The 12,613-nt window shown below is 37.7% G+C and overlaps 1 protein-coding gene across 2 annotated transcripts in view; it reads right to left on the bottom strand.

Moving 5' to 3' along the window:
- Nucleotides 1–1,025, bottom strand: part of LOC121635779 — a 1,802-nt gene extending 777 nt beyond the window's left edge. Inside the window, exons 1-2 of one of the 2 annotated variants that reach the window (XM_041979106.1) lie at nucleotides 810–1,025; nucleotides 310–504 (exon numbers count right to left, since the gene is read on the bottom strand). In XM_041979106.1, coding sequence (XP_041835040.1) covers nucleotides 310–504; nucleotides 810–842 — 228 coding nt within the window. In that variant the 5' untranslated portion in view covers nucleotides 843–1,025. The other variant, XM_041979105.1, reaches the window with a different exon arrangement.
- Nucleotides 1,026–12,613: the final 11,588 nt, after the last annotated feature.

Genomic DNA, 12,613 nt, shown 5'->3' with positions numbered 1-12,613 from the left:
AGATTTGATTTATTAGTGAAGGCCTGTGTCTCCCTATTCTGTATAGAGTTTTAAATATTACTATAGTATCTGATGAAATGGTTTGACTGTCAAAGCAAAAAGTTCAAATACTAAGAATAAGTGCTGTAAGTACATCCATAAATTACACATAAAAACGCATTTACGTTGCAACAAGAAATAATACATGAAATATATGTAGCATTATTAGTTATTGCAATATTTGTGAAAATAAGGACTTTTTTTAAGTATATTTTTTATCAGTGATAGCCTGACAAACCATTGAACATGAAGCTGCATCCTGCATTTTACCTGTGTGGCAGCCAAATGGTCACGGCGATACTGTTCAACTCTATCCGAGTGCTCAGCTCTGGAAGCTACAGCTCGTGTTCCTCGGCCTCGGCCTCTGCCTCGTACCCTGAACCCTCTTGCTCGTCCTCTCGACCGTCCACCGGACCTGCCTCGGCTCAAACGCTGCGAACTTTGTGACACATCGTCCTCGTCACTCTGAAAACACAAGTGCACAGACTGACGTATCTGTAACAACATTCAAACCTGCAAATTCTGCATCGTGTTATCGTGTCAGTCTGTTAGTCTAAGTCAGTCTAATATTAGCTGAATATTTGCAAACATATTTATAACGTTATAATTAACCTAGCAACTAGATAGCTAATCACATAGCTTTGCCTCATTTACTAGCATTGTTTATTCCATAATACTGCATTGCAATTTTAACATGTACTACTTCGCAAAACAACATAGTAAATTACAATTTTCAGCGTGAGGCAGAACTTGTTTAAACAGTTACTTACTGGTTCACTTGGAGTTGAAAAACTGGATGCCATCTCAGCTCCTAAATAAGTCTTGTGGACGGTGGAGATGAAAGTGGCGCTGCTGTGTGAATTGGGGGTGGGAGGGGTGAGGAGTATTACTCATTACTGCCACCCTGTGGTGGTTTGTGGAGGTGACGGAGTTGTGTTTTATTTATTACTGCCACCTGGCGTTGGAAAGAATTGCTGTGAAATCCTACAGATTCTGCCTTTAAGTTCCAGACAGAAAACGTCTCTTCATTTTAATAAACCCGCTCTCCACTAATTACATCAGACGCACCGCTGCTGCAGGGAAGAGAGACGGGGACACCGTGTTTCTGTCATCAAAGCCAGCGGACAGCAAAAAAAAAAAAAAAAAAAAAAAAACAACCTTAACCTTAAGCGTTAACATGCCCAGCACTAATATATATATATATATATATATATATATATATATATATATATATATATATAGATATAGATAGATTTTTTTTTTTTTTTTTTTCCAGGTGTGGAGGGTTGGGTTTGAGAGTTGGGGCTTTGGTGAACATCTCTTCTCATGATCCAGTGGTCCACCTACATTTTAAGAACAAGGAACACTCTCTTAAAGACAATAATGTGCACATATTGGACAGGGAAAACATTGTTTTAAGACAGGAATATAAGAAGCCATCTATTGTGAACAAGAAAAAAACTACATTAAACAGAGGTTGTGGGCTCAAAATTAATCTTTCAAACACCTACAAGGCAGCTTTGATTCTCCTTCCCACGTAGTTTAAAAACCATTCACATCTGGGGTCCTTAGGCCAAAACACATCACTTTTTAGTCAGGCAGTTGAACAACTGTCCACACACCAGTGGCAATTATCCTAATGACCTACAGGATTATTGGAGAGGTCAACAAGACTCATGTGACTTTGACTACCTTTAAGTGTGAATGGAGAAGCTATAGAATACAAACTCCTCACCAGTTAGTTTAGATCTAATAAGCCTTTAGATGAAAAGCAAAATGTTTTCAAGAGACAAAAATGAATCACGCTGCCTTAAATTGAAGCTCTTAGGATTACCATGTCCTGGATGACTGAAAATCTACACCAACATATTGAACTGTGTCCTTTTTGTGGCGTGTGGTCTAGGAGTATGGAGTACCGGACCCCATTCTACAAGCTGTTTGGTCCCTGAATGACCAGTGTCAGAGCTTGGTCCACATTGCCTGTTGTAAGTTGGTTTAATTTTCAGTGGGAGTTGGACTCCACCAAGGCTGCCCTTTGTCACCAGTTCAGTCTATTAATGTGATAAACAGATTTTGTTGGGATAGCCAGGGCATTGAGGGGGTCCGTTGTTCTGTTGACTTCATCAGGTCTGTACCTTATACTCTCACTGGAGCATTTTGCAGCCAATTTTGAAAATGCGGGAATGAGTATCAGCACCTCTAATCCCAAACCACAATTCTCAACTGGAAAAGTGTCCTCTCCAGATCGGGAATGAAATCCTCTTGCAAATGGATGAGGGAAAGTACCTTGTTAAAAGTGAGTGGAAAATAGAGTGGGAGATCGACATATAGGTTTGTCGGTGTGGCATAGGCAGTGATGCAGGCACAGCATCAGTCTTTTGTGACTGAGCAGAGCTCTTGATTTACTGGTCGACTTATGTTCTTATCTTCGCCTATGGTCTTGAGCAGTGGGTAGTGACTGAAAGAACAAGATCAGGGATGTAGTGTATTCTGGTGACAAAAGGGTGCAGATAAGGAAAGAGACACATCAAAGGAAACCATGCTTTGGAATTTTATTGACTGCAGGTCAGACTTGGATGTTGAACAGACACCGTGGATTAACTTTTCCTGAAAAAGTACTTTTTCTGTATCTGCTAAATTATGAGGAATGACTCTGAAGGTGGTGGTCGCATGCCAGCAGAAAGACCCCCCTTCAAACTCACAAAAAAAAACTCAATTTACTTTCAGATTTTTTCACTCACAAGATGCATGCCAGTGATGTATGCCAGAATGCATCTAGTTTTCCCAACTGTCTAACAAAGTCCTTAAACATTTCCTTAAAACACTAAAAAGGTGTTTTATATTTTTATCAAACTGCCTTATTATTTATAATAGCTACATATACATATTTAGGGAGACATACAGTCCAAATAGTCAAGATTTGTACAATGTTCAATCAAATTAATTTGTAATCTAGAGCATTTTTTTTATCATGCTTTATAGCTTTGATCAGTTATTCAGAAAGAATCAATAAATCCACAAGTGATAATAAAACAATGTTTTTACATGTGCATCACTGCTAATGGTTTAAACAATACATAACTTGCATGTGTTCATAAATGTTTAACTGTGATATTTTCAACAAGAGGGTGAAGAAATCAGGACCATTTGAAACATTAAACAGACAACTGATATGCAAATTAGGAATTTGAGCTTTTGCAGCTACAAGGAGGCACCTGCTCTCAATTGGTTGAAGAGAGAAAACTATGTCTCCCTGTGGGCGCGGCCCCACGAGTTCGAAAACTCAGACAAAGAACTTACAGTTCAGACATGAAATGAGAAAAAGAAATAAACAACAGAAGAAAGATGGTTCAGAGTAAAGCTCATAAGAAACAGGAGTTGAGGAGAAGAGAAGAAAGGGGAGTCTGATCTAGAAAATGATCAGAGGCCGAGAATGAAATGAAAGAAAAATGTAATGCTTCTCATGTTTTTGTTTGTCCTCATCTTTTGGTTATGTCATTGTAACTAGGATTAGCCTCTTTAGTGTTTTTTTTTTTTTTTAAGTTACACTAATCACCATGGTTCAAGTTTATTAATAGTTAATCACTATTTTTGGTAATCAGAGAAAGCTCCCAAGGTCTTCAAACGCAAGACGTTATTAATTTTTAAATTATTCTGGTGATTACCTTGGCAGTTCTATTTCACTATCCACCACTCTGTGACACCAGTCCCAAAGCACCTCTGGGGAAAGGCAAAAGAGAGAGCGAGAGAGAGAGAGGGAAGAAAAGCCTACAAACTTCCAGGAGATCTGGGAGCCTCACAAGGGTTCATCCACCGGCCGTGAGTCACCTCAGCGAATCATCAAATCTTCTGACAGGATCATAGCACCTCATAAGAAGCAATGAAACGTGGTTGGTGTTACAAAAGATTGCTGATAGTGAATTAATCTTCCTTTTTATGAATCAAATTAGGTTTTCCCCTTAAACAGACTATATAATTTAGCTCATATTCAGAAATTCATTCTCTTAAAAAGTAATTATTAACACCACAGTTTAATTATTGTTTATTTTTTCTTACAATTCTACACTTCTTTACCATATTTATTTTAGTAGATTATTATATTTACACATTGACTGTTCCTGTTTTTCTTTTAAATATTTATATTTTATAGTATGTAGTTTGTAGCCTAGCTAATACATATTCATATTAATTTAACTAGTCATCTGTGATTTTTCCTTGTGTTGTGATCAGGTCCCTTCAAGCGAGAACTCTATAAATTAGCATCTTGAGACTGGTTTATTTGTTTAATGATACAAGATATCATTTGTCCCGTCGTTACTTGGTGGGTGGTGCCCAAGGCTTGTGAATATTATTAATATTAATGTGTGATGATGCTTCAGCTGAAATGAGTTTTCTCCGCAAGGTACAAAAACTATCCCTTAGAGATAGGGTAAGAAGGTCAGTCATCTTGGAGGGGCTTGGTGTACAACCACTGCTCCTCCTCATCAAGAGGTTGGAAATCAGATGACTTAGCCATCTAGTTAGGATGCCTCCCATGCAGAGGTTTTCCACACATGTTCTGCTAGAAGGAGAGGACGCCCCGGGGAAGAACCAGAACAGGCAGAGGAGACTGTGTCTCTCAGTTGGCCTGAATGCCTTTGGATTCCCCCAGGGAAGCTTGAAGAAGTGGCCGGGGAGCAGGAAAACTGTGCCTCTCAGCTCGGGCAACAGCCCCCGCAACCCCAACCAGGATAAACGATTGAGAATGGATAAACCACATTAAGTTGCTGAATGTTTAGTTTTATCAATTTAATACATTGTGTTGGAAACAGCTAGGTTTAGCCATTGTGTGCTGTGAAATCATGACCACTCCCTTTTATCTATTCAGCTTTGTTTCTAGATTTCAAGCCAGATATTTATTATTTTAAACTTATATTATTTTGAATTATTACTTTTAATATTTTTGACTTTTACTTCATTACTTTGATTTATTCAATTATTTATTTTTTATATAATTTTTTTTACTAATTCATTTATTTTGTGTGTGTGTGTGAAGACTTGTTTCATTTAATATGCATAAATTGTTTTATCATGTAAAGCATGTTGTGATGCCTTTGGTAGAAAAAGTGCTTTATAAATAAAAACTGATTAGATTTTTTATGCTCCGATAGCCTTAAAACAAACTTTGTGGGAAAAGACTGTAAAATATAATTAAACTTACCCAATGCACTCCACTGTCTGCACCAATATTGCATATCCTGCATTCCTTTGCTCATTCATCAGCCGATTGTAAGACATGCAAAAGAGAGAGGCTTTTAGCTCTGAATTCTACAGACTGCATTAATTTGACACCTCTTTAAATTTTACTTTATTAAGCACTGACTGTCTCAGCTGATTTTTTACTCCCACAGAAAACTCAGCCCAGTTTCCTGACTGATTTATCAACATAAAAGCAGTGCAGCGCGAACCAAAATGAAGTTGATTTTTTATGATTATGAAGATGGACTTTTAGATGAAAACTTTCCAGCCACAGTCCATGAAAGTGCAATAAACAACTCCTGTGTGACATTTATGTGCTTAGCTACTAGCCCTAAAACAAGAGGAAATAAAAAGGCAATGGCAACATTTTTCAACATTTTTAAACCGTCTCTGACCTACATGCTAATGTTATCTCTGTAAAAGGCCTGTGCTGATGATGTATCCTATCAACCTGTGGGGGACCAGTTGCTCCAGCCAAGTTATAAACACCGCAACCTGAAATGTGCAGCCATGCAAAGATTACATTGTTTCGACTGCTGTCACAGCTTGAAGCCAAGACATTAAGCAACAGGGAGACACTGTTCCAGACAGCTGTTTTTCTCCCTCCTTCACCAAGGGAGGCTAATACAGGTGGGGAACACTGAGCCCTAAAAAAGCCTTGGAAGGCACTCTGAGTAGGAAAATGTGTGCCAAGAGTCACTTTATTGAGAAGCAATCCTTAAACAGAACACAATAACAGCTGTGAGCCTCGCAGATCTTAGACAGCATCAGACTGAAACTGCCCAAATCAGAAAGAGCGATATAAAAAGAAGCAGTGCAGCCATTTAAAACGTCACAAATTTCCTCTTCTTTGTTCCTTTTCTTTAGATGTACTTGAGTTATATTATGTAACACTGCCCCCATGGTTTAAGCTGGTACTGCTCTGTTTGCTACATCTGGATATGCATCTGCAAGCTCTGTAAAAAGACTGAAATGTGCACATAATTAACACAGTGTAAAGACAGAAGGCTCCATATGTATTTAAAATATTTAAAACTGAGTATACATGAGCGCTTAGTCTTTTTAAAAGTAAGATTTTGACATCACTGGTGTAAAGCTAAAAAGTGATTTTTTTCCTAACCTGTTGAACAATGATCACATTAAATTTGGTAACTAATTCCACTATGACTTTCAAGACCAAAGAAAATTCCTCTTGATTCAGTAATGAAAGAAATCTGTCATATATTGATATTTTCATACACACTTTTGGAAAAGCTAACATGATACTATTCCTAAAAGATCTTATCTAGTTTTCTAATGTTTGTTGTTCCTCTATGCATGGTAGTAATGTTAATGTCTAATAAGTAATCTTGTTCACAACAAGTTATATTTTACAACTGGCCAGATTTAAAATAAATGACATAACACCTACTTAACAAGACACCTCAAACTATTAATTGTCTCAACAGTGTTGCAATCTGAGTATTTTTCCAGCATTTTAAAATTAACATTCCTATATTGTTACTAAATATGGCAAATTTTTAAGCACTCTGCAATGATTTATTGATATCAACAGTGCTCATTCTATTTATTTCCAGCCACTGTACCAGACTGACTGAATAGCTTTGCACAAGTGAGTAATTGTATAGCCTGACACACATCATGAAGAACATCATTGAGTTTTAAAAAGGAGAAGTCTGAATGCAGTACCTAGATGATTATTTTCTGTAGTTTGAAGAAATAATGAGCATTGCAAAGACTTTCCTTTCTTTAGGACTTGCACAAACTCACTCCAGTCCAGTCTTTTACGTGGCTAAATTGAAAATCTTCCTTTTTTGTAAAAAAAAAAAGCGGTTCCTGTTAGAATCCTGAATAAGATCCATTCATCTTGTCCTGTTTTAGAGAATGGCTCTGACAAACAAACCAGATTGAGTGCTGCCATCTGCCCCTTAGTTGCGCATGCACCTCTGTGATGATGTTGCACTATAGTGATGCGCGGGCCGCCCCCTAACCCGCGGTTGCCGCGGGATACCCGTGGTTGCCGCGGGTTACCCGCGGTTCGGGTTGGGGCGGGTCAAAGAATTTTCGCTTCACTGCGGGGCGGGTTGGTGTGGTTTACTATTCTGAAATATCTAGTTCTATCTATTAATTTTATTTTTTGTCAAACTGAAAATAAAGACCTTAATCAGTTACTACATTTTGTTACTATAATATGTAAGACAAAATATTTATCAGTTATTTAAACACAGGTCACGTTTTATAACGTAATGTCCACGTAGGCGCGTAGTAGGCTACGCAGGCTACGTGCAGAAAGCGCCAAGCAGACAAGCAACAAAAGATGGAAGAAGAAGTGTTGAATAACATTCGTTCGGGAGTTTACGTCCTTAAAAAGAAGAAGGAGGGTCAAATGGCTAAATCACAGGTTTGGGACAGGTTTAACGAGGTAATCAGTGCAGAAAACAGCAGCAGCATTGGCTATGTGCTTTATAACACTTAAACGCTTAAACGCTTTAAAACACTTTATTTATTTGCCCATTTATGTTTATAGGCTTAACGTTCAAATGAAAATACATTTTGTGTTGCCAGTTTCCAGTGCCAATTTAGGAGACCATATGCACCTTTCTCAGACTAAATAAAAGCATTCATCAATATCATAACCTGTGTTTTAATGGGGCGGGTCGGGTCGGGTTAAAAAAATAGAAGCAGAGGTGCGGGGCGGTTTGGTGCGGTCCAATTCTTTTAAAAAAACGGGACCCGCGGGTCGGAAAGAACCCCGACCCGAGCATCACTATTGCACTAAGATCTACTTACTCGTAAAATCCTACAAGAGAGGCAGGCAAAATTTAAGAATATATTATTAACACCATTCAAAAAGAATCTGGTGTGCAGCATCCACCAACGGTTTAGTATTTCAAGGAAGATTGTCTGTTGGACCATCAGCAATATGTTCCAAACTTTAGTTTTTCAACAGGTTTCATCCATAATGTTGTGAAAACATTAACAGAGTCTAAAGGAATTCTCAGCGAGTAAGAAATCACCAGGAGTCTTATGAACTTTGAGCTCTCAGGTGGCAAATAGACAAACGACAATAATCAATGCTCCCACAAGGGTTCTGAAGTATGTTGGAAAACAAATTTAACAGAACACAGTCCACCACTTCATTCAGTAATTCTACTTGATACAATATTATACAGTGAGGGAGTCATATATTGATTCTTAAGTTCTCTGGAGATGAGCTCATCTCAAATGGACAGAAAGACTGTGGGCATGTTTTCTGGTCAGGTAAGTCCAAATTTCATCTTCTTTGGAAAAGAAAAAATTCTGTTAGTTTCTGCATGCAAAATATGAGAAAGACCATCTGTGCTGTAATCAGTTAAACTTGTAAAACCCAGCTTTATAGATATATAGGGGTGCATCATTGTCCATGTGATAAGCCATATGTGAAGGTACTATTGATATGAACATGTGGTGGTGCGACAAAGCCTACTTATGTTTTACTTGACATATGGAAAGATTGGGCACAAGCTGTGGTGGGGGTGAGGTTTCTGTTTAGGTAGCTCATGGACTCTTACTGCATTGGAGGTATAGGTAAATGAGTAATGATGTCCTGAGCTGTTTTTTTTTTTTTTTTAAATCATCATTAGTGTTTTCTGTTAGGACAGTCTGTTCTGTAAACGTTTCCAAGGACTTAACAGCAAAGCTACTGCTGCATAAAGGTTGCGAGACTGTCAAATATAATAACTTCTATCCACTTACAACAATATTTTTGACAATCCAAGGTAAACAGATGGAACATTTACTGTGCAATAATCTTGACAGCTGTGAACAAGTTTAGCTTTGGCTATGGTTACTATACAATGAATTGTATAATTGTAGCCTAGAGGCAGTGACTGTGACAGCTCACCCATCTGACGGGAAGAAATGTAAACAGTATTATTTTCTCTTAAGAGGTTAAGCTCTTTTCTCAGACACAATGTATGAAAGGCAAGTAATAAAGTAATCTATTTTGTCCTAATGTTCATAACTTTCTTTGTGAATGTTCACATGATTCCTGTTGCTTTATGATTCTGCAGATACTGAAGTTTGATTTTTGTAATTTTATGTTATTAAACTGAAGAATTGCTCAAAGAACAATGGGGGAAATGTGGTGGAAAGCCACAAAACTAATGAGAGTTAATTTGAAAACCTGATTTTGGCAGTGATTTTTTTACACTTTTATTTGAGTTTTGCGTCCACTTTTTACTTGCTCTTACCTGATTAAGGTTTATAATATACCGCTCAATAGTGTATGTTGCTGTGTGACAGGCTTTGCACTGGTAGGCTGCCCTTACTTGTTGTGACATTAGTTTAGGCATGAGGGCATAAGAAAATCAGAGGTGTGGGCAGCTCCCACACATTTTAGCTGCTGGTTATTAGTTAAATGCTAACTATGCTAATGAGCTTAAGTTAGCACTCATACTGATTTTTAAACACCTTTATACACACACACACACACACACATATATATATATATATGTGTGTGTATAAAATATGGTATTAAGGACTTATTCAAGAAGCAGACTTTGTGTACTGGTACGTATCACCATTAGCTTGCAGCAGCTAATGGTGATAATGGTGTGTTCCAGTTATCTCATAATTCCCAGTCTCTAAGAGTAGGCAACCACATTACCACTTAATGGGATTCCTGATACATCAACTACGAAAAAATGGATGCTCCCAAAATTTGGGAGCATCCACAATTACGCCGTATAAAACTTGAAAATCACAAATCAATAGTATAAATTGGCACCATAAGAATACCAGCCAATTTTGGTGATAATGATTAATGAACAACACGTATTGATCTAACAGTAAATATAAAAGATATAAATTTAATGAATAACAATGAACAACCAGGTGGTACTGGGCACAGCGATCTTTAAATCTGGAATTTCAGGGTCCTTTGCAACTTTTAAGTTCTCTATTTGGGAAAATGAGGTCACTTTGTCATTTCTGGGAAAAAATTTCTTCAGAAAATGAAATCCGAAGACAACTGGAATGCATGATAAGCACGGCTTTCGCCAAAGGGTTTATGATTCTGGCAGGAAGTGCTGCCAGTTAGAAACACAGTTCATCACCACATGTCCCACTATTACATTTCTACTTCACCCTTTTTTTGTCAGAAAATGTGTTTTCATACACATCATAGTATGATTTCTCTGAAGTTCAAATGTCCAAGGTTTGTTAACTAACAATGTCAGCATCCTGTCATTCAGTGAATTAAGGCTTAAAGTCTTTGAACTAAAAGTAAAAAAATATGAACATTTTCTAACAACTGAACCCTGCAGACACTTTTAAAGCCTTGGAAATTTGTTCCATTTTCTTTTTTTTTTTTTTTCTTTTGGCAGCCTTGCTGTTATATACCCCACAGCCAAAATTCTTTCCTGCCTCCTTTTGTTGCTCACGGCAATCACTTTTTCCCCACGGCTGTATTACACCTCAGATCCTTAGATTTTCACAGATCAATTTATAATTAAAAATCTTCCCCTGGCATTCCCCCCCAAAAAATGGCATTTCTGCAAGTGTTAAGGATGGCATTTTTATGTCCGCGGGGCTCACCTTTGGCAATGACACCCAGAGGGAACTACGGTACACATGAATGGAAAAAAAATATTTCAATGCAAAGGGAATGTCATCTCGTCAACTATTTTATGAGACAAGAATTCTCATTATATTGGGATGATAGCTAGGTGATGAATATAAAAAATGAAATGTCAAACAGTAACCAAGTATAACCCTACAGATGCAAATCAACCATCCAGTGACTTCCTCACAGATTATCAGAAACATTTGAATATGCACTAAATGGCACTCTGACGCAGGTGTAAGATTAAATGCAATATAGATTGTGTGTGGTGGTAAGCTTTTCAAGGCTTAAAAGGATGCAAAGTGAGAAATAAAACAGGTTTTTGCCCTAGGTCAAGCATCTCTATGAACTGAATGAATGAATGAATTTATCAGTGTTTTAAAAGGCAAGGCAAGGCAGTTTATTTGTATAGCACATTTCATGTACAGGACAATTCAAAGTGCTTTACATAAAACAAAGATATTACAGATATTTAGAAATAGTAAAAGGCATCAACACATAATCAACACATAATCACAATAAAATAATAAATTACATTAAAATGATTAAAAGCAAGATAAGTTAAAAAAAAAAAAAAAAAAAAAAAAAAAAGTTACCGTGCAGATTTCATGCATAGGCACATGAGAAAAGAAATGTTTTTAACCTGGATTTAAAAATGTCTACATTTGGGGAAAGTTTAAACTCCACTGGCAGTTTGTTCCATTTGTTTGCAGCATAACAGCTAAATGCTGCTTCTCCATGTTTAGTCTGGACTCTGGTCTGGACTAGTTGACCAGAGTCTTTGGATCTAAGAGTTCTGCTAAGTTTATATTCTCTGAACATATCACAGATGTATTCTGGGCCTAAACCATTCTGGGATTTGTAAACAAGCAGAAGGGTTTTAAAATCTATTCTGTGACTGACTGGAAGCCAGTGTAAAGATTTCAAAACTGGTGTGATGTGTTCAGATCTCTTAGTCCTGCTTAAAACTCTAGCAGCAGCGTTCTGGATGAGCTGCAGATGTTTAATGCTCTTTTTAGGAAGTCCTGTTAAAAGACCATTACAGTAATCCAGCCTACTGGAGATGAATGCATGGATGAGTTTCTCTTGGTCTTTCTGGGAAACTAAATTTTTAATTCTGTTGATGTTTCTGAGCTGGTAAAAAGCTGTCTTAGTGACAGCTTTGATGTGGCAGCTGAAAGTCAGATCTGAGTCTATCGATACTCCCAGGTTACGAACTTGGTTGGTGATTTTAAAAGCCCGAGTCTCCAGGTGTTTGCCAATGCTGACCCTCTTGTCTTTGCTACCAAACAGAATAATCTCAGTTTTGTCTTCATTTAATTGTAGAAAATTCTCCCTCATCCAGGTGTTTATTTGCTCCAGACACTGACACATTAAGTCTATTGGACTGCAGTCATCTGGTGACAGAGACACATAAAGTTGTGTATCATCTGCATAACTTTGATAACTAATGCTATAGTTCTGTAATATTTGACCCAAAGGGAGCATATACAAGTTGAACAGAAGAGGTCCAAGGACTGACCCCTGGGGGAGTCCACAAGTCATGGCCACTCGCTCGGATTCATAGCTGCCGATCGTAACAAAATAACTCCGGCCTTCTAAATAGGACCTGAACCAGTTAAGGACCGCTCCAGAAAGTCCAACCCAGTTTTCCAGCCTATGCAACAGGATTCTGTGATCTACAGTATCAAACGCAGCACTGAGATCCAACAGAACCAGGACTGATACTTG

Source organism: Melanotaenia boesemani, chromosome 24 (assembly GCF_017639745.1).
Source record: "Melanotaenia boesemani isolate fMelBoe1 chromosome 24, fMelBoe1.pri, whole genome shotgun sequence".
Classification (NCBI taxonomy): domain Eukaryota; kingdom Metazoa; phylum Chordata; class Actinopteri; order Atheriniformes; family Melanotaeniidae; genus Melanotaenia; species Melanotaenia boesemani.
Note: the sequence above shows the minus strand (reverse complement) of the source record. Positions and strands in the feature narration are given on the sequence as shown.